The 23846-nt window shown below is 40.1% G+C and overlaps 1 protein-coding gene across 4 annotated transcripts in view; it reads right to left on the reverse strand.

The window, feature by feature from the left end:
• Positions 1-1220: 1220 nt before the first annotated feature.
• The window catches only part of LOC124010073 (disabled homolog 1-like), a 55363-nt gene continuing 32737 nt past the window's right edge, over positions 1221-23846 (reverse strand). For 2 of the 4 annotated variants that reach the window (XM_046322411.1, XM_046322410.1), the window contains exons 4-13: positions 20832-20963; positions 17956-18075; positions 12543-12581; positions 11516-11581; positions 9705-9773; positions 6892-6939; positions 3608-4457; positions 3300-3421; positions 2932-3034; positions 1221-2450 (exon numbers count right to left, since the gene is read on the reverse strand). In XM_046322411.1, coding sequence (XP_046178367.1) covers positions 2942-3034; positions 3300-3421; positions 3608-4457; positions 6892-6939; positions 9705-9773; positions 11516-11581; positions 12543-12581; positions 17956-18075; positions 20832-20963 — 1539 coding nt within the window. In that variant the 3' untranslated portion in view covers positions 1221-2450; positions 2932-2941. The remainder of the gene's footprint in view (positions 2451-2931; positions 3035-3299; positions 3422-3607; positions 4458-6891; positions 6940-9704; positions 9774-11515; positions 11582-12542; positions 12582-17955; positions 18076-20831; positions 20964-23846) is intronic. The other 2 variants (XM_046322412.1, XM_046322413.1) reach the window with 2 other exon arrangements.

Consider the following 23846-nt stretch of genomic DNA (forward strand, 5'->3'; position numbering starts at 1 on the left):
TCAGATCACAATGTGTCTTTTAATCATCTACTCCAGTCTAAAAATGTGGGCACAGTCAGAATGTGTACAAGTGCAGGACAAGGGCGCATGTTATAACCAGGAATAAATGGGGCTCGACACACATTGTGTCTGGATGTCTGAACCATTTAAATCATCATTATACCGTCCTCTAAAATCATTGACAGATAGGTCTTTGACTTATGGCATCAGTAACTGTCTTAAAAGAAATAAATACATTCATACTGTATATTTGAATGAATATCTGTCAAAATAATCTGCATACATATTGATCAGATCACGAAACGTACATGTTAGTGCAAGGTGTAAATAAGCAAGGCTTGAGTGATATTCAGTTTAGAGTGCTAAAAAATGTTTGACTGGCAGCATAATCAAATATTCAGGAGCAAAGTGGGAATCACATGATATTTTATTTGTGACTGAACAGCGGGGTTTAGTAGCACAGTGAATGAGAAGAAATATGCGTACAAAAGTCCTTTTCTCTTTTCAGGACTGTTGGAATTCCTAAATCAAATTTACAAAATATCGTTGGACCATTTCATTGAGCATTTTCTTATACGAGCAGGGTTACAGTTATTATCATCATAGTCTAGAAGTAAAAAGCAATAATATCTCTATTCTTTCATAATCTTCTAAAGTCACCACGTTTTGCCAGGTGTAACTCCGTGGAGCAGACAGACCTACCAGATGCCCCAAACCTTTAGTTGCATGAATCAACCGTGTTACTGTAATACAATGACGTGACGATATAACAGAGACGGGACAACGCAACACAACCGATAATAATAAGGCCTGGTAATGCACTCTGGAGTCTACTGCTGGCTGGGCCGTCACAACTAGCTTATTGCTTTGATTCCTAGAAACCACCCATGTGTAGTAGACCTGGGTTCAAATACTATTTCAGATCATTTCAAATACTTTAGCGGTGTGTGATTGAGCTTGCCCGTTGCCATGGAATCAATAGAAACGTCCCTAAAGTGCAAACCCCGCCAACATGGCACTCGAGGCAGGCTTAAGCAAATGCTCAAAAGTACTTGGACGGTTTAAATAGTATTTGAACCCAGGTCTGGTAGCAGTTGAGTAGGTCAACAAAGAGATTGAAAGCAAACATTGAAGGATGGGTAGTACACCTGTTCAGTAGTCTAAAACAGTTAAAAGCAAGGTTATGCCCCCCTCCCCCACCCCCCCTTCCCCCCTAGGTAAAAGTGACAGGGACTTTATTGGCCTGTGGATCTTTTATTTTGTGTGTGAGGATGGCCATTTTACTTTCAAAAGAGTGAGTTACGTCATACGTAGGTAGCAGGTAGCAGGTAGCAGGTACCCCCATCGTTGCTTTGATTCAACGGCTATGTAACACAGATTCACAGACTGACTGACCAAAACTCAACACAGAAACAGAAAGTCAACAAATCAAATCAAATGTCAAGAAAGCAAAGCAAACATCCAGACAATACAGACAGAGGTGCTGGTGTGGCGTTGCTTTGAAGTTGAGAGAGCCACAGGTAGCTTGCATCAGAGAGGCAGATGACAGACCTATCTTTTGGCACAGAGATTCCGGTGTAAGGGGTCTTGAGGAAATCTTATTTACAAAATAGAAGTTTGGCAAACAGGAATTATTTCGACTGATGCCTCGAAGCTGTTTTCGTTATCCATAAAATGCTCAGAAGCGTCAACTCAGAAGTCGCAGCTTACAAAATAAAAATGATATTTTTATCTTTAAGCATTGAAAAGGAAGCGTTGAAGCTATGGAGATCAGTTGTCTCGCAGTTTCGCTGGATCCACAATACATAGTATGTTCATGCCAATGGAACAAGTCAGCTGTTTGAAAACATTTTGCAAATCCATCTGTTCTACATAGTGAGTACTCTGAGTCGCGTGGCAGTTCTCCAAACGAAGGGTATAACCCCATAGGACACCATTCCTCCTCAAAATCACCCCAAAAATGATTTAATCCTTAGAACCCATTTGAATCCTCATCCTGACCATGCAGTTTGATTGGTCCTCCCAGGCCACATGATAGATAATGTGTCTCCGCCCACTGACCTGTGGCAGGAAGTTGTCGTGTTAACGACCCACTGCTACAGTTTGGTCACAGATCATAGGTCACTTCATGGGAGAAAGGGCTTCCGATTGGCTGGGGGGGAAAGACAGCATGTGAGGAGAGTGTTGTGCTGTCCAGCTCAGGAAAGAAGCCAATCCTATGATATTGCTGCTTTAGGCTGCCAATATCAGCATTCTCCAGAACAGAGATCCGTAATCAAGTTATTAGGAGGGACATAGGAGTCCAGAGTCTCCTCTCCTCTATCTCTCAGTCCGCTGTCCTCCTCTCCTCCATCTCTCAGTCCGCTGTCCTCCTCTCCATCTCTCAGTCCGCTGTCCTCCTCTCCTCTCATCTTCTTCTATCCTCATAGAGGTCACAGAGGTCCCTTCTCCTGGAAAGGGAGGGACCAGCATTAAAACACACAAGCAAGGCACGCACACTCACACATATGCACACACACACACACTCTGAATTTCAGAAATACTCGTGTGAAATATGTGCAGTTATGAGCCTATAGACAGCAGGTGGCAGTATTGTTCCTTACGTCCTCGTACAGAATCAAAGCAGAAATGTTCCATTTTACAACGTATTACAGAGCCATAATAAAGTAAGTCTTAAACCAAATAATTGGCTGAAAACCATTCAGCTGCAAAGACACAGAGAGAGCCTCAAAGACAAAGAAGAGATCTGTGTCTCTGGAAAAACCCCAGACAGACCCAGAGAACGAGAACTGAGCGGTAAAAGGGTTGTTAGACCAATCAATAAAACTGAGATGTTTTAAGGAGCCTTAAGGGGATACAAAAAGGTTGGACAATAGAACAGAAGAGGGGTGGAGAGAGAGGGATGGGATGCGGAGAGGAGAGGAGACCCACCCAGAGTTCTCTAACTGTCTTCCTGTGGACAGATCTGGGCCTGGGGAGAATCAGGTGGAGCATCTCCGGATGGACAGGGAGACAGAGCCCTGGTGCATAAGCCCTAGATAGATAGATAGATAGATAGATAGATAGATAGATAGATAGATAGATAGATAGATAGATAGATAGAGAGAGAGAGAGAGAGAGAGAGATTGAGAGAGAGAGAGAGAGAGAGAGAGAGAGAGAGAGAGAGAGAGCATGGTCAATACCACACAAGTATAATCCACAGATACAAGTTAATGCAATAACTTCGACCATTAAGACAACTATCCACCAACTATTTGATAGATCATTATATCATCATGATCAGCTTATTCGAGACTCACCGAGTCATCCTCCCTGGTGCTGGGGGGTGTGGCCTGTGTTTGGATGGGAGAGTGGTCCGTGGGGGGGTCACTGGTCTGGGACGAGGCGGAGTCTGAGGACGGTCCAGGCTGGGGGGCTGGGGCTGCAGGGAGAGAGTGGGAGGTATAGGAGTTTTGGTTGTTGGGTGTACCTTTTTCCCATAAAGCATTGAACGTTATCAATTTGGGTAGGGTTAGGTTAAGGTTTGGGTTGGGTAACTTACTTGTGCTGTAACTATATATCTAGTCTAGTATGAATGTAGCAGAGACTGGCAGTAGGGAGAGCTTACCTGAGTCAGTGGACGGTGAGGTGGATGTGCCAGGACTCAAGGTCATCCGAGAGAGGTCAAGGTCACTACAGCTGCCTTCCTCTTCCTGGGTCAAGGCCGGTGACATCACAGCCGGTGACCCCAGGCACAGCTGGCTACAGACCAGGGTGTCAGGAGGAACGTTCACTGGACCAGGGCCGGGTGTCTCACACCTCGCCATCATGACAAGGCTAACAGGCGTCTCACACCTGCCCACAGCACCCAGACCCATTGAAGTGGGACTCATCGGCCCAGGTGTTCCACACCTGCTGCCCACCATGACAAGGCCCAGCGAAGAGGGACCTTCTCCTGCGTCAGAATCCCCACTGAGGCTGTGCTGCTGCTGGAGCTGCTGGAGCAGGGCGGGGTCCATCGCCTGGTGCTGGGGGCTGGTGATGGCCGAGGAGGGGGTGGAGGAGAGGTCGTAGTGTAGGCCCTGGGGGCCAGGGCACACGGTGGTGATGGGCACCATCATGGGGAGGTGGTGACCCCCTACGCCCACGGCCTGGGCGGGCATATAGGCAGCCATGGCGGCCCACTGCTGCTGGGTGGCAGGGAAGATGTTGGCCTGGCTCCAGATGACGGGCTGGCCTCCCGGGAGGACCTGGGTAACCTGGAGGGGCCCCTGCACCCCAAAGGCCAGGGTCTGGGCCTGGCCAGAGAAGGATCCCTGCTGGGCCCACTGGGCTGCCTGGACTGGCCCCATGGTCATGTACCCCGAGGGGACAGAGGTGGGGCTGAAGGGGCCGGTGAACATCTCTGGGGGGTGTTGGTGCTGGTGCTGGTGGTGGCTCCTGCTGGGGTCCAAAGTGTTGGCCGGGGACGGGGGCATCTGAAGGCAAATCATCCACATACACACGTCTAAACCAGGCACCTACTGTATTATTTCACTGGGATCATTGTGACTATTTACTTATAGAGGTCATGCAATTTATTTACTTAGAATAGAGGTCATGTCATTTATTTACTTAGAATAGAGGTCATGCAATCTATTTACTTAGAATAGAGGTCCTGCAATCTATTTACTTAGAATAGAGGTCCTGCAATCTATTTACTTAGAATAGAGGTCCTGCAATATATTTACTTAGAATAGAGGTCCTGCAATCTATTTACTTAGAATAGAGGTCCTGCAATCTATTTACTTAGAATAGAGGTCCTGCAATCTATTTACTTAGAATAGTGGTCCTGCAATCTATTTACATAGAATAGAGGTCCTGCAATTTATTTACTTAGAATAGAGATCATGTAATTTATTTACTTAGAACAGAGGTCATGTAATTTATTTACTTAGAACAGAGGTCATGTAATTTATTTACTTAGAACAGAGGTCCTGCAATCTATTTACTTAGAATAGAGATCATGTAATTTATTGACTTAGAATAGAGGTCATGTAATTTATTTACTTCGAACAGAGGTCATGTAATTTATTTACTTAGAACAGAGGTCATGTAATTTATTTACTTAGAACAGAGGTCCTGCAATCTATTTACTTAGAATAGAGGTCATGTAATTTATTTACTTAGAACAGAGGTCCTGCAATCTATTTACTTAGAATAGAGGTCATGTAATTTATTTACTTAGAATAGAGGTCATGTCATTTATTTACTTAGAACAGAGGTCATGTAATTTATTTACTTAGAACAGAGGTCCTGCAATCTATTTACTTAGAATAGAGGTCATGTAATTTATTTACTTAGAACAGAGGTCCTGCAATCTATTTACTTAGAATAGAGGTCATGTAATTTATTTATTTAGAATAGAGGTCATGTCATTTATTTACTTAGAATAGAGGTCATGTCATTTATTTACTTAGAATAGAGGTCATGTCATTTATTTACTTAGAATAGAGGTCATGTCCTTTATTTACTTAGAATAGAGGTCATGTAATTTATTTACTTAGAACAGAGGTCCTGCAATCTATTTACTTAGAATAGCGGTGTCATGTTTTGTCATTGATTATCATGTCTTGTCCCTGTGCTTCCCTTCTATTCGTTTCCCTCTGCTGGTCTTATTAGGTTCTTTCCCTCTTTCTATCCCTCTCTCTCCCCCTCCCTCTCTCCCTCTCTCGCTCTCTCTCTCTATCGTTCCGTTCCTGCTCCCAGCTGTTCCTCATTCTCCTAACTACCTCATTTACTCTTTCACACCTGTCCCCTATTTTGCCCTCTGATTATAGTCCCTATTTCTCCCTCTGTTTTCCGCTTCTGTCCTTGTCGGATCCTTGTTTGATGTTTGCTGTTCTGTGTCCTTGTTCCGCCCTGTCGTGTTTTTTGCCTTCTTCAGATGCTGCGTGTGAGCAGGTGTCTATGTCAGCTACGGCCTGTGCCTTCCCGAAGCGACCTGCAGTCTGTGGTCGCGTCTCCAGTCGTTCCTCTCTACTGACGAGAGGATTTCAGTTTTCCTGTTTTGTATTTACCTAAGATAATTCCAGGATTATCGTTTTTGTTTAAGACTGGAATAAAGACTCTGTTTCTGTTAAGTCGCTTTTGGGTCCTCATTCACCAGCATAACAAGCGGTCATGTAATTTATTTACTTAGAATAGAGGTCATGTAATTTATTTACTTAGAATAGAGGTCATGTAATTTATTTACTTAGAATAGAGGTCATGTAATTTATTTACTTAGAATAGAGGTCATGTAATTTATTTACTTAGAATAGAGGTCATGTAATGTATTTACTTAGAATAGAGGTCATGTAATTTATTTACTTAGAATAGAGGTCATGTAATTTATTTACTTAGAATAGAGGTCATGTAATTTATTTACTTAGAATAGAGGTCATGTAATGTATTTACTTAGAATAGAGGTCATGTCATTTATTTACTTAGAATAGAGGTCATGTAATGTATTTACTTAGAATAGAGGTCATGTCATTTATTTACTTAGAATAGAGGTCATGTCATTTATTTACTTAGAATAGAGGTCATGTCATTTATTTACTTAGAATAGAGGTCATGTCATTTATTTACTTAGAATAGAGGTCATGTCATTTATTTACTTAGAATAGAGGTCATGTCATTTATTTACTTAGAATAGAGGTCATGTCATTTATTTACTTAGAATAGAGGTCATGTCATTTATTTACTTAGAATAGAGGTCATGTCCTTTATTTACTTAGAATAGAGGTCATGTAATTTATTTACTTAGAACAGAGGTCCTGCAATCTATTTACTTGAGCCATCCTGTAGTGAAAAGCATCTGTATTACTCTAATCACAACAAATCATTCTTAATACAAAATGATTTTGAATGGGAAGGTCAGTTACTCACCGAGGGTGGAGTGGACATGTCTCCGAACAGATCAAAGTGGTTGATGTTCTGTGCAGGGATAAAGGGTAGGGTCAGAGAAAGAGAACTGCGACATTTCACAACAAAACAAAAGCCAGATCTGCTTTAACATAATAACACATATATACTGATCTATAACAGGGTAGGGTGGCTATGTGTGTGTGTCTCTCTCTCTCTGTGTGTGTGTGTGTGTGTGTGTGTGTGTGTGTGTGTGTGTGTGTGTGTGTGTGTGTGTGTGTGTGTGTGTGTGTGTGTGTGTGTGTGTGTGTGTGTGTGTGTGTGTGTGTGTGTGTGTGTGTGTGTGTGTGTGTGTGTGTGTGTGTGTGTGTGTGTGTGTGTGTGTGTGTGTGTGTGTGTGTGTGTGTGTGTGTGTGTGTGTGTGTGTGTGTGTGTGTGTGTGTGTGTGTGTGTGTGTGTGTGTGTGTGTGTGTGTGTGTGTGTGTGTGTGTGTGTGTGTGTGTGTGTACTGTAGAGAATTGTACTGTGATGCTTAGAAACATCTCGCTCTTCTTTCCTCTCATTTCATTATCAGAAAATGGATCTAAAATGAATCTCTCATGGTGCTCTGTAATTGGCTGGGTAAAAGGGTTATTCAGTCCAATCTAACAAACGCTGATTAGATATTCCTCTGTCCGTCTCTACCAATCAAATCATCCCCTGATGTCCCATGATGCATTACCATTGTGATTCCCCTAAAACACAAGATAATATGATATCATTAGGTGGTAGGATGCAGGCTGTATACATGTGCTTTTTGCAGCCACCATGTTCCTCCTCCAAGACAATATAACCACCTGACCCATATTGTAGACGTGACCGTTCCTACTCCTACGTCTCACCCCCCTGGCCATAGACGCCCAGCGCTCTGACAGTATAATTACAATACAGAGGAGGTAGGGAAGACGGACAGAGGTTCTACAGCTAGACACATGAAATGTACAGTATGTCACAGACTGCAGGCGCCATGCACAAGCAGACAATGTATCACTATGGGAACACACACGGGATTTGCATGCCATAAATAAAGACACAGTCACACACACACACACACACGCACACGCACACGCACACGCACACGCACACGCACACGCACACGCACACACACACACACACACACACACACACACACACACACACACACACACACACACACACACACACACACACACACACACACAAAGAATAGAGAAAATGAGGGGAAGACAGCAATCAGTGTGTGTGTGTGTGGGAGGAGGGGGGGGGTTAACACATCATTGTCTATACCCTCTTTGAATTGTGTGGAGGAAACCAATCATATACAGGACATACATTACACCATATTGTTGTTATACATGATGTATTGGTGTGACAGTCTCAATTAACCTTAAGGGGGCTGAGGCAGGTGTCTGTAAGGTAGGGTGTCTGTAAGGTAGGGTGGTTATAGTTCTATAGGCCTTCCCCTCCGGCTGACTGGCAGGCAGAGTGACACACACGTTCAAGTTCAAGTGTACTTGTGAATCGTGTTCATACAACAAATAAAGTTGAACTTGAACATGTCAGGCTGGGCATCTAGGCTCTCAGTAGAGCTCCAACTGAATGAACAGACAAGCAGTAACTCTTAGAGATGTGGAGGCAGCTACTGATACAACACCAGCTAGCATGATGTGTGTTGGGGAGAGATAGCAGGGGGACAGTGTAGCTACCATAGATAGTTGATGTGCTGCTGAACGATCAGCACAGGAAGAATGCGAAGAGAAAAAGTAAGCACACATTCTTCTGTTTCCATGGACGTCTTGACCAATGGACTTAAAGATGGAATCCTGCAGTATATAAAGACGGCTCCACTAGCCGCCCCACCACCGTTTGCTGCCCAGCTGAGGAGCGGCGTGGGGCAACATTTGTTGATACATATTGTGCTCTTCTATCGCACGTGCAAAAACAGTGTTGGTTGTTTACAGTAACTTCTTTGTTGATGTAATATCACAAACGGACATGGAAGTTTCCCCATTAAAGAATCCAGCTTTAAATAAATGTTTGGATGATGGTTTGGAGAAGAACGACTAGTGCATCTGATATGGCGGAAACTCGTAAAGACGAACAGTTAATCCATGACCTGTCTATTTTTTTGTGGTAGAAATGAATCTGCTGTTAAAAAGATATATTTGCTCTGCATACAGGCACGGTGTTTTTATGAGTGGGGTGGTAACCTAGGAGACCCCTCTGTCTGTCTGCATGCAGCTCCACCAAACAAACAACAACTCCACCAGCAAACCTCTCATTTTCACCTCCCAGGAAGATGGAACAACCCACTATTCAACTGAGACTGAAAATGACTAATAAAACCGTGTGTGAAATAGTCCTCCGAGTCATATTGTAAATGATGTGGAGGATTTGAAGCAAAGACTCCGTCTGTAGCTGATGCAACATCCAAGCTTGAGGGACAAATCAGGATTCTGTCGTGGCAGGTTATGCATAGGTCCTGAAAATCACTTTATCATCATACCTCTAGAGTTGACTAAGACCCAACGGTTGACCTTTCCAAAGCAATAGATTCTATTTCTATATATCATTCCTTGGCCAGGAAAATCTATATAATTTAGTTAGTGCACAGGCAGGCAACCATGGCCTCGACACACGCTGATGATAACCAGTCGATGACCAGTTTGTGGGTGTATACTGTTTATAACAGTGGTCGCACAGACAGGGATTCATCAATGGAAACTAAAGAAGAGGGGAGGTTCTCCATTAAGAGAGACAGAGAGGTTTGCCAGTGGGGGGGGGGGGGGGGGGGCGAACAAAACAACAAAAACACCTACAGTCATAAAATGGCGTTTTGGGACGTCATAGATCCCTTCTCCCTTCTGCTGACTGGTAGCGGTAGGGACCTGAGTTGGACGTCCAGTCAAAATGAAACAATACAGTGAGCAACACCATTTACCAAGGCTGAGAACGGACAAAAACACATTTATTTCAAAAAGAATCCTTTCTACTGGAGTGTCTCAAAGCTACTGTTCTGTCTTCATTTCAGAATGTCTCTGGTCTACACATGGTGATATTGTGGTCTGGTCTAAAAGCTACTGTTCTGTCTTCATTTCAGAATGTCTTTGGTCTACACATGGTGATATTGTGGTCTGGTCTAAAAGCTACAGTTCTGTCTTCATTTCAGAATGTCTCTGGTCTACACATGGTGATATTGTGGTCTGGTCTAAAAGCTACAGTTCTGTCTTCATTTCAGAATGTCTTTGGTCTACACATGGTGATATTGTGGTCTGGTCTAAAAGCTACAGTTCTGTCTTCATTTCAGAATGCTCTCTGGTCTACACATGGTGATATTGTGGTCTGGTCTAAAAGCAATGTTATGCAAATACATTTCGACAGCTGTACAGCTCTCGAATCAATTCTACATAAATCCATATTGATTGTAAGCAATACTGTCAGACTGTGCATGCTACTTCTCTGTTTGGGCATTAAGATCACACAGCTGGTTTTCTCCATGTATACAATGTTCAACCAGGAGGTTGAAATCTATGGACACTGACAACGCAGGATCGTGTCCTGCTCTGTCCTCTCCTCTATTTTCTTTATTTTCCTCACATTAATCTATTAACCCTATTCAACAATATGGCCTCCCTTTCTCTCTTTCGGCTGGCTAACTTGGCATTGGGCTGCAAGTTCTTATTGTCTACTGATCTGGTTTCAATCAGAAATCAAATGGCATGGCAAGTGATTCATCTCTATGCAGCTTACATCTTCAGAAAGGTGAGGGAGAGGAGGAGGAGGAGAGGAGGGGAGGGAGACGGAAGGAAGAGGAGGAGGAGAGGAGGGGAGGGAGGAAGGAGGGGGAGGAGAAGAGAGGAGGAGGGAGGTGGGAGGTAGATGCAGGAGGAGGATTTGGGGAGAAGGGAGGAGGAGGGAAGAAGGAGGGGGAGGTGAAGGAGGAGGGGTGAGTTAAAGAGAGGAGGGAGGTGATCGAGGGAGCAGAGGAGTAGGGGAGGGAGATAGAGGGAGGCGGTTGGAGGAAGAAGGGGGAGAAGAGAGGAGGAGGGAGGTGGGAGGTAGATGCAGGAGGAGGATTTGGGGAGAAGGGAGGAGGAGGGAAGAAGGAGGGGGAGGTGAAGGAGGAGGGGTGAGTTAAAGAGAGGAGGGAGGTGATCTAGGGAGCAGAGGAGTAGGGGAGGGAGATAGAGGGAGGCGGTTGGAGGAAGAAGGGGGAGGAGAAGAGAGGAGGAGGGAGGTAAAGGGAGGAGAAGGGAAGTGGTAGAAGGAGGAGAGGAGGGAGGAAGGATTAAATCACATTCTAGGTTCCTAGAAGCTGCTCTTAGTCCCTTGACCTAAACGGGAAGGTCAAACCTCTGGATGTCTGCAGGGATCCCACATAGACTCTAGAGAAGCCTTGATGAATTGGTCTGACAAAATAACTGGCCTTGACTGCACTTCAATGAACTGTGGATTTGAGATGTTATTCATCATTTACATTAGGAACGTTGTGAGTATACTATTTAAAAATAATAACATCCAGAGTGTACTGCTCTGCTCTGCTCTCTAACAAAACATACATATTCTATTGTAACACAAAGCTCTGTTTGACTACTCTACAAAAGGTAAGGGACGGGGCTTGGTATTGTACCTGGTAAACGCTCTCCTCTGATTGGTGGCCACGGAGGGGCTCATGTCCAGCCTCAAACACAATGTACTACAACAAAGGAAGTGGGTGGGGCCAATAGGGATAGAAAATGATGGGATAGATGGGGGGAGAGAGAGAGAGAGAAAGAAAGAGATTGAGAGAAAGATTGAGGGACAGAGAGAGAGAAAATAAATTGAGAGAAAAACAGGGAAAGAAAGAAAGAGAGAGAAGATAAGAGGAGAGGAGAGAGTACAGTAATTGGTCAGGCAGTGGTAACAGGTACTGTAGAGGTCTAAGTGTTCTGATCTCCACCTCCACTACCACCTAGACACAGAGGGCCTAATACTGATTTGAGATGCACGCTTGTAACTTAGTTGATTTACACGAAAGTCTGAATCGGTTACACGCCCAGATCTCAAGTCAGGATTCTGCCCAATGGTCATTGGACTCTTGTATTCAAAACAAAACAGCCAATGCTACTACATAATTGCAAATGAAATGTTTTTTTCAGGCATACAGTTGTAGTAAAAGGGGCAAACATTAGAAAGGTTTTGATGGGGGTGGGGCATAACCACTGAACATAAGCACTCAGAGTAAGGGTTAGTGTTGTCTGTATTCAGTGTGAGCAACAGAGTAGAGGATCATGTTCCAGTTTCAGCCAAAAGCAAGAGGGGAGAACAACCAGTCAGGGTCAGATAGGTCTTTAGAAGAAAATCAGTACATATACACAGGTCAACTGAAAATATATGGTTTTACAACACTGCACTGGCAATGGGAGAGTCAAATGGTTGAACAAAACTGTCTACTATGATGGTTGGTCTACTACGTATTACTGAGATGGTTTGGGTATCATGAATCATTAATTGAAGCAGATCAGCGGCAGATATTTACATGAAGGGTTAAGTGTTTTTTAATTCTATAGAATGAATCACCTGAAAACAATTGTGTCTGTAGAAGCTAGAGTGTAAACGTCACATGGGGTTCCATCGCTAGTTCTGATTGGCTGTGTAGGTGTTGGGTGGTGACCTACCTGGTAAACTGGATCATCCACCTCATCCTCGAGAATGGTCTGTGTGATGGTTGAAGAGAAGGAACATTTTACATAACAAGTAGAAGATGGATAAAGAGAAGAATAGAGCAAGAACATACAGAGGCAAATAGAATAACAGAGAGAATAACATTGAGAATAACAGATAGAACAAGAAATGGAATAACAGAGAGGATAACAGAGATAATAACAGAGAGGATAAGAGAGTGAAGAACAGAGAGAATAACAGAGAGGATAACCGAGAATAACAGAGAGGATAACAGAGAGAATAACAGAGAGGATAACAGAGAGAATAACAGAGAGAATAACAGAGAGGATAACAGAGAGGATAACAGAGAGGATAACAGAGAGGATAACAGAGAGAATAACAGAGAGGATAACAGAGAGGATAACAGAGAGGATAACAGAGAAAAGAACAGAGATAATAACAGAGAGAATAACAGGAAGAATAACAAAGAGAACAAATAACAGAGAGAATAACAGAGACCATAACAGAGAGGATAACAGAGAGAAGAACAGAGATAATAACAAAGAGTATAACAGAGAGGATAACAATGAGAATTAACAGAGAGGATAACAGAGAGGATAACAGAGAGGATAACAGAGAAAAGAACAGAGATAATAACAGAGAGGATAACAGGGAGAATAACAAAGATAACAAATAACAGAGAGAATAACAGAGAGCATAACAGAGAGGATAACAGAGAGAAGAACAGAGAGAAGAACAGAGATAATAACAAATAGTATAACAGAGAGGATAACAATGAGAATTAACAGAGAGAAGAACAGAGAGAAAAACAGAGCAAGAACAACAGACCAAGAGCATGCAAGTACATCAGCCATTGGCTTGGGGGAAATGAGGCCTATCCTATTAGGAACTAAGAAGTGAGAAACGCTTCATCTATTTTATCCTCCTGAGACCCAGAAAAAAAAGGTTTTGGAGAGGAAACAAAACATGTTAGAAAGAAACAAATTTATTTGTATTTATTTATTTTTGTATGTGTCAATTAGGATTCGGTTGATAGTAATATGATACATTTAACATTACAGTAAATGGTTGATAATAATATGATACATTTAACATTACAGTAAATGGTTGATAGTAATGTGATACATCATTTAACATTACAGTAAATGGTTGATAGTAATGTGATACATCATTTAACATTACAGTAAATGGTTGATAGCAATGTGATACATCATTTAACATTACAGTAAATGGTTGATAGTAATATGATACATTTAACATTACAGTAAATGGTTGATAGTAATATGATACATTTAACATTACAGTAAATGGTTGATGGTAATGTGATACATCATTTAACATGACAGTAAATGGTTGATAGTAATATGATACGTTTAACATTACAGTAAATGGTTGATAGTAATATGATACATTTAACATTACAGTAAATGGTTGATAGTAATGTGATACATCATTTAACATTACAGTAAATGGTTGATAGCAATGTGATACATAATTTAACATTACAGTAAATGGTTGATAGTAATATGATACATTTAACATTACAGTAAATGGTTGATCGTAATGTGATACATCATTTAACATTACAGTAAATGGTTGATGGTAATATGATACATTTAACATGACAGTAAATGGTTGATGGTAATATGATACATTTAACATGACAGTAAATGGTTGATAGTAATATGATACATTTAACATTACAGTAAATGGTTGATAGTAATGTGATACATCATTTAACATTACAGTAAATGGTTGATAGTAATATGATACATTTAACATGACAGTAAATGGTTGATAGTAATATGATACATTTAACATTACAGTAAATGGTTGATAGTAATGTGATACATCATTTAACATTACAGTAAATGGTTGATGGTAATATGATACATTTAACATGACAGTAAATGGTTGATGGTAATATGATACATTTAACATTACAGTAAATGGTTGATAATAATGTGATACATCATTTAACATTACAGTAAATGGTTGATAGTAATGTGATACATCATTTAACATTACAGTAAATGGTTGATAGCAATGTGATACATCATTTAACATTACAGTAAATGGTTGATGGTAATATGATACATTTAACATGACAGTAAATGGTTGATAGTAATATGATACATTTAACATTACAGTAAATGGTTGATAGCAATGTGATACATCATTTAACATTACAGTAAATGGTTGATAGTAATATGATATGTTTAACATTACAGTAAATGGTTGATGGTAATGTGATACATCATTTAACATTACAGTAAATGGTTGATAGTAATGTGATACATCATTTAACATTACAGTAAATGGTTGATAGTAATGTGATACATCATTTAACATTACAGTAAATGGTTGATAGTAATGTGATACATCATTTAACATTACAGTAAATGGTTGATAGCAATGTGATACATAATTTAACATTACAGTAAATGGTTGATAGTAATATGATACATTTAACATTACAGTAAATGGTTGATCGTAATGTGATACATCATTTAACATTACAGTAAATGGTTGATGGTAATATGATACATTTAACATGACAGTAAATGGTTGATGGTAATATGATACATTTAACATGACAGTAAATGGTTGATAGTAATATGATACATTTAACATTACAGTAAATGGTTGATAGTAATGTGATACATCATTTAACATTACAGTAAATGGTTGATGGTAATATGATACATTTAATACAGTAAATGGTTGATAGTAATATGATACATTTAACATGACAGTAAATGGTTGATAGTAATATGATACATTTAACATTACAGTAAATGGTTGATAGTAATGTGATACATCATTTAACATTACAGTAAATGGTTGATGGTAATATGATACATTTAACATGACAGTAAATGGTTGATGGTAATATGATACATTTAACATTACAGTAAATGGTTGATAATAATGTGATACATCATTTAACATTACAGTAAATGGTTGATAGTAATGTGATACATCATTTAACATTACAGTAAATGGTTGATAGCAATGTGATACATCATTTAACATTACAGTAAATGGTTGATGGTAATATGATACATTTAACATGACAGTAAATGGTTGATAGTAATATGATACATTTAACATTACAGTAAATGGTTGATAGCAATGTGATACATCATTTAACATTACAGTAAATGGTTGATAGTAATATGATATGTTTAACATTACAGTAAATGGTTGATGGTAATGTGATACATCATTTAACATTACAGTAAATGGTTGATAGTAATGTGATACATCATTTAACATTACAGTAAATGGTTGATAGTAATGTGATACATCATTTAACATTACAGTAAATGGTTGATAGTAATGTGATACATCATTTAACATTACAGTAAATGGTTGATAGTAATATGATACATTTAACATTACAGTAAATGGTTGATAGTAATATGATACATTTAACATTACAGTAAATGGTTGATAGTAATGTGATACATCATTTAACATTACAGTAAATGGTTGATGGTAATGTGATACATCATTTAACATGACAGTAAATGGTTGATGGTAATATGATACATTTAACATTACAGTAAATGGTTGATAGTAATGTGATACATCATTTAACATTACAGTAAATGGTTGATGGTAATGTGATACATCATTTAACATGACAGTAAATGGTTGATAGTAATATGATACGTTTAACATTACAGTAAATGGTTGATGGTAATGTGATACATCATTTAACATTACAGTAAATGGTTGATAGTAGTGTGATACATCATTTAACATTACAGTAAATGGTTGATAGTAATGTGATACATCATTTAACATTACAGTAAATGGTTGATAGTAATGTGATACATCATTTAACATTACAGTAAATGGTTGATAGTAATATGATACATTTAACATTACAGTAAATGGTTGATAGTAATATGATACATTTAACATTACAGTAAATGGTTGATAGTAATGTGATACATCATTTAACATTACAGTAAATGGTTGATGGTAATGTGATACATCATTTAACATGACAGTAAATGGTTGATGGTAATATGATACATTTAACATTACAGTAAATGGTTGATAGTAATATGATACATTTAACATTACAGTAAATGGTTGATAGTAATATGATACATTTAACATTACAGTAAATGGTTGATAGTAATATGATACATCATTTAACATTACAGTAAATGGTTGATGGTAATGTGATACATCATTTAACATGACAGTAAATGGTTGATAGTAATATGATACGTTTAACATTACAGTAAATGGTTGATAGTAATATGATACATTTAACATTACAGTAAATGGTTGATAGTAATATGATACATTTAACATTACAGTAAATGGTTGATAGTAATATGATACATTTAACATTACAGTAAATGGTTGATAGTAATATGATACATTTAACATTACAGTAAATGGTTGATAGTAATATGATACATTTAACATTACAGTAAATGGTTGATAGTAATATGATACAGTTAACATTACAGTAAATGGTTGATAGTAATATGATACATTTAACATTACCGTAAATGGGGACAGTAGGTAAAAAACATAGTTAGCGCATCCTGATGTCAACTGCAGAGAACATTTATTAACAAACTCTTATTTAGCTCTTATTTGACATAACATTAATATATTACACTGCTTTGAAAACTATTCCTGAGATATTTACCCATTAGAAACAATCTGAATATCAAACTAATTGTGTCATTTTTCATTTTGAAGAACCAGAAAGAAATATCAAGGTGACATCACCCACCACACATATGATGTCATAGAAAAGCACAGCATGTCCTCTCAAAGCGACAACAGGACCTCACACAGTGAAATGTATGTCTTCAGAAATACAGAGCAAATACCAATGTCCATTAGATAGGACAGCAATGAATTGCTAGGCTCAGGGGGAATATCTACTTTTGTCTAAGTTACTGTACAGTTCAGTAATATTTCCTACATAATAATTCATTCCATTGTAGACACAGGCATTCATTACATTAGGCCTTTTACATTGACAGGGCTCTTCTGCTGCATGGAGTCCTGTTTCAGTATAACACATATGTATAGTATAGCAAGTAAACTAAAATCATTTTGTATTGCAGTCTGCATATACAGCCAAAGCTGAAAGCATTCACATTCAGTTGTTTTGTATGAATAATCCTCATTTATAGTGTATGCAGTGGAATCTCACAGTGGAGTGGTTGAAGGTTGAAGAGAGCTCTATTGAACAGTGAAAGAACAGGAAGTGTTCTCTGGTCACAGAATTAGAATCACTAGAACAGACAAAGCCTTGACAGTATTGTCCACAGCAATTTCCCTGGTAGACTACACTCATGGGCACACTCAAATCGGCGTGTTATTGTGATGCATAACTGCTATGGTAACAGTTGTGTTGTTTACCTGGTAGACGGCCTGCTCACACTGCTTGTCCTGCTGGGACTTCTTCTCCATCTCCTCTCGCTGCTTGATGTCGTAGATGAGCGTGAAGAGGTCACGCAGGTCAATGATCAGTGGCTCCGCCTGGGAGGGAAGCAGGGAGGGAGAGAGAAAAAGAGAGAGAGAGTAGGGGAGGGAGAGAGAGAGAGGGGGTGAGAAGGGAGGGGTAGAGAGAGAAAGAGAGAGAGAAAGGGAGGGAGGGAGTGAGAGAGAGAGAGAGAGAGAGCGAGAGAGGGAGAAAGAGCGACACAGAGAGAGAGAGAGAGAGAGAGAGAGAGAGAGAGAGAGAGAGAGAGAGAGAGAGAGAGAGAGAGAGAGAGAGAGAGAGAGAGAGAGAGAGAGAGAGAGAGAGAGAGAGAGAGAGAGAGAGAGAGAGAGAGAGTGTGAGAGAACAACGTGAAGCAGAATATACCACAAACTTATACCACAAAGCCTTATTGCTATTATGAACTGGTTCCCAACTGACATGTGACATAAGAATAATTTATTCATGCAGTCTAAATGACTATCCGTCTTAGCTGTTTAAGGTCGGATATTGACTGAACGAACCGTACACGGATCATATTAGTGCCCTGCCAATACGGAGTTGTTGTTATCTGCAGCTATCTGTCACGCCCTGGCCATAGAAAGGCTTTTTATTCTCTATTTTGGTTAGGCCAGGGTGTGACTAGGGTGGGCATTCTACATGATTTTTTCTATGTTTTGGGCCGGGTCTGGTTCAGGGCACGCTGCACCTTGGTCCTCACCTTCTTCCACCAACGACAATCGTTACACTATCTACAGCCATCAAGAGCACTGAGCCCTGCAAATCTAATGTGTTATCTATTTATATACTGTATACATTATCATTTGGGACCATTGGCTGGCTTTTCCTTTATTACACAACGCAGGAGAGAGCAAAGATCACATTTGTTACACTGGTCACACGGCACCCTATTAGCAGCCTAAGCAGAGAGCTCCTGTAAATACGTACATATTTAATTGTTTGTAAGTGTTTTTAAAAGTTTATTAATCAGCTGTTTTGTTTTTGATAACATTCAGTTTTATTGCATATTTATTGCATATTACTGGTGGTTTTGACCCACAGATTTGCAGACGGACTGGCAGGTCAACTCTTTTTGGCTTTGGCATTTGCCAGAATTGTTCTATGGTCAGTCCCTGTTAGTATTGTATTCTAAATGGGTTGACTTGGGCTGTAATGTTATTCCTAACTAATACCACTGTACACCTCATTCCTGGTACTTTTGTTGAGTCACTACAACAAGGGTAGGTTGGTTCTCTCTATGGTGTAGTAGGTCATATTTCTATGTTGGTGTTTTGAATGGTTCCCAATTAGAGGCAGCTGGTAATGGTTGCCTCTAATTGAGGATCATATTAAAAGGTAGCCATTTTTCCCACCTGTGTTTGTGGGATATTGTTTTGTATTTGTGGGATATTGTTTTGTGTTTGTGGGATATTGTTTTGTGTTTGTGGGATATTGTTTTGTGTTTGTGGGATATTGTTTTGTGTTTGTGGGATATTGTTTTGTGTTTGTGGGATATTGTTTTGTGTTTGTGGGATATTGTTTTGTGTTTGTGGGGTATTGTTTTGTGTTTGTGGGGTATTGTTTTGTGTTTGTGGGGTATTGTTTTGTGTTTGTGGGGTATTGTTTTGTGTTTGTGGGGTATTGTTTTGTGTTTGTGGGGTATTGTTTTGTGTTTGTGGGGTATTGTTTTTGTTTGTGGGGTATTGTTTTGTGTTTGTGGGGTATTGTTTTGTGTTTGTGGGGTATTGTTTTGTGTTTGTGGGGTATTGTTTTGTGTTTGTGGGGTATTGTTTTGTGTTTGTGGGGTATTGTTTTGTGTTTGTGGGGTATTGTTTTGTGTTTGTGGGGTATTGTTTTGTGTTTGTGGGATATTGTTTTGTGTTTGTGGGGTATTGTTTTGTGTTTGTGGGGTATTGTTTTGTGTTTGTGGGGTATTGTTTTGTGTTTGTGGGGTATTGTTTTGTGTTTGTGGGGTATTGTTTTGTGTTTGTGGGGTATTGTTTTGTGTTTGTGGGGTATTGTTTTGTGTTTGTGGGATATTGTTTTGTGTTTGTGGGATATTGTTTTGTGTTTGTGGGATATTGTTTTGATATTGTTTTTGTTTGGGATATTGTTTTGTGTTTGTGGGATATTGTTTTGTGTTTGTGGGATATTGTTTTGTGTTTGTGGGGTATTGTTTTGTGTTTGTGGGATATTGTTTTGTGTTTGTGGGGTATTGTTTTTGTGTTTGTTTGGGGTATTGTTTTGTGTTTGTGGGATATTGTTTTGTGTTTGTGGGATATTGTTTTGTGTTTGTGGGATATTGTTTTGTGTTTGTGGATATTGTTTTGTGTTTGTGGGGTATTGTTTTGTGTTTGTGGGGTATTGTTTTGTGTTTGTGGGATATTGTTTTGTGTTTGTGGGATATTGTTTTGTGTTTGTGGGGTATTGTTTTGTGTTTGTGGGATATTGTTTTGTGTTTGTGGGGTATTGTTTTTTGTGTTTGTTTTGTGGATATTGTTTTGTGTTTGTGGGGTATTGTTTTGTGTTTGTGGGGTATTGTTTTGTGTTTGTGGGGTATTGTTTTGTGTTTGTGGGGTATTGTTTTGTGTTTGTGGGGTATTGTTTTGTGTTTGTGGGGTATTGTTTTGTGTTTGTGGGGTATTGTTTTGTGTTTGTGCTAGTTGCACCACTTATGTTACATTTGGTTTTGGTGTATTGTTTTGTTTGGAAGTTTCGCTTTATTAAAAGATGTGGAACTCAACACACGCTGAGCCTTGGTCCCGTCCTTATTACGAACGTGACAGTAGGTAAGGAACTCAGGTCCTTTACTCACCGACTGGCCAGACTTGATGGCCACAAACCTGTGGTGTCCCTCCTTCCCACAGACGTAGCCAAAGGCCCGGTGATCCCGGGTATCCTTGGCGATATAGGAGATCTCATGCACTGAGTGGTGATGCAGCAGAACCTGAAATAACACACAGAGGAAATGACATACATTTTGAGTACGAAATAATGTAGGAGACCTTTGAAACAGAAGGAAGTGGCATATCCGAAGCAGGAAATGAACCACAACTAAATGGAGGGGGTTTGGAGACACATGTTGGATACTGTAGGGCCAAGGTCCTGATTTTATAGTTTAGTTAGACCCATGTGACCTGCCTAAGAGAACTCTTGGCTCTACTCAATGCATTTCTATGAATTTCATCCATTCTTGAAATAATTATTTGTTCCAAAATGAGGGAGTGAACTGGGAGTTCAGGGTAAGTAGGCTGCAGCTCTTTGCTAATTCTAATACTATGGCAACGCGCTGCTCCAGATACACCGCAGCAGGGAAGAAAGGAAGGCAGCTGGAAATGAATATTCTCTCTTTGTCTTACTGTTGACAGGGATGACTGACACATTTACCATTGTTCCCTTTCTTTCCTCATTTCCAACTCTCACAGTTGGAATAGCAGACACAGCACATTTACTGCATGGATAACATCAGATCAGTGTGTGTGTGTGTGTGTGTGTGTGTGTGTGTGTGTGTGTGTGTGCAGATCAGACTCCACACACACAACCCATTGTAACTTATTTTGAAGATCTTTCTAGCCTGGGGGGAAGTTGTTGTTGTGTATTGTGCAATATGCCAAAATATGCATTGTCAACAGAGCATGGTACACCCGCAGGGCAGCGCTGAACAGTACAACTAACACTAACACACACACTACCGGTCAAAAGTTTTACAACACCTACTCATTCAAGGGTTTTTCTTTATTTTTAATATTTTCTATATTGTAGAATAATAGTGAAGACATCAAAACTATGAAATAACACATATGTAATCATGTAGTAAACAAAAAAGTGTTAAACAAATCAAAATATATTTTATATTTGAGATTCTTCAAAGTAGCCAACCTTTGCCTTGATAACAGCTTTGCACACTCTTGGCATTCTCTCAACCAGCATCAGGTAGTCACCTGGAATGCATTTAAATTGACAGGTTTGCCTTGTTAATAGTTAATTTTCCTTCTTAATGCGTTTGAGCCAATCAGTTGTGTTGTGACAAGGTAGGGGTGGTATACAGAAGGTAGCCCTATTTGGTAAAAGACCAAGTCCATATTATGGCAAGAACAGCTCAAATAAGCAAAGAGAAACAACAGTCATCATTACTTTAAGACATGAAGGTCAGTCAATCTGGAAAATGTCTAAAACTTGCAGTCGCAAAAACCATTAAGCGATATGATGAAACTGGCTCTCATGAGGACCACCACAGGAATGGAAAACCCAGAGTTACCTCTGCTGCAGAGGATCATTAGTTACCAGCCTCAGAAATTGCAGCCCAAATAAATGCTTCAGAGTTCAAGTAACAGACACATCTCAACATCAACTGTTCAGAGGAGACTGCGTGAATCAGTCATTCATGGTCGAATTGCTGCAAAGAAACCACTACTAAAGGACACCAATAAGAAGAAGAGACTTGCTTGGGCCAAGAAACACGAGCAATGGACATTAGACTGGTGGAAATTTCTCCATTTGTAGAAAATAGTAAAAATAAATAAAAAAACATTGAATGAATAGGTGTTCTAAAACTTTTGACCGGTAGTGTGTATTCAGGAATGTGCATGGAGACACACACACACACAGTAGTTAGGCTGTCACTCATCTACTCCCACCTGCTGCTCCACTAATAGCATTGATAAGCTTCGAGCAATAGGGAGGAGCTACTAAAAATGACCTAGGGTTTCTTCAGTGGAGTGTACTGATAACAGAGAATTTAATCGTACTAGAGCTGACACTGTTCTATAGTCTAGATGACAGTACATTGCTACATTACACATTTCTACGTGAATGTTCTGCAACGCTGCATCCTGCTGAATAAGCCCCATATTTTACCATAATGATTGTTGGGGAAATGAAGTGGTGTTGTGGTAATCCGTTTATAAAATGAAAGAGCATTGGGGGAACAATGATTCACAAACAAAATGACAGAGATGAGGGTTAGGGATAGGACACACACACACACACACACACACACACACACACACACACACACACACACACACACACACACACACACACACACACACACACACACACACACACACACACACACACACACACACACACACACACACACACACACACACACACACACACACACACACACACACAATAGGGAAATGAGGGTTATTATATAGCTGTTGTTGATAAATGACAGGGTTGGCGGCAATTGACAGGTGGCACCACTATCCAACAAAAATCATCAAATATCAAACGGTGAGGAGCGGGTCTATACAGTAACATTTATTGTATAGAGTAATTCATGATATTTTTCCCTCTTTAATGACAGTTGAGGTGGAGCTATGGGGCAGTTAGACTAGCAGTTAGCAGTGATGATGATTAGAGTTGGAACTGTGGGCTAATTAACCTAGCGGATAGCGGTGATGAGCAGCCTCAGGACGGTGGGTTGGGGGGGGTTGGGGGAAGCAGGAACCCCTCTATCATCCTGCAATGGAACAGCAGGCCTCCGGGCCCTGAGAGAGGAGGGTGGGAGGGAATGAAATGGAGGGGGGAGGCAGATTGTCTCATAGCATGGAGGGGAGGAGGGGGAAGGGGACAACATCACATCCCTCATATACACACTGTCATTACAGTAGACAGGTCTTTATCATCAGACATTAGCCACCATACAGCATGCCTAGACTGCTTCTGTTGTATTCCCTGTCATGTCAACTGCACCATATGCCAGGTAGGCACACAAGATGGCTGCCTTTCTTCTGCATGACTGTGATGAAACTTGTATTAGCCTCTGCCCTCTGGATGTCCTATAAGGTTCACAGCAGCTGGGGAGAGACATGTCTGCGCA

This window comes from Oncorhynchus gorbuscha, linkage group LG22 (genome assembly GCF_021184085.1).
Source record: "Oncorhynchus gorbuscha isolate QuinsamMale2020 ecotype Even-year linkage group LG22, OgorEven_v1.0, whole genome shotgun sequence".
NCBI lineage: Eukaryota > Metazoa > Chordata > Actinopteri > Salmoniformes > Salmonidae > Oncorhynchus > Oncorhynchus gorbuscha.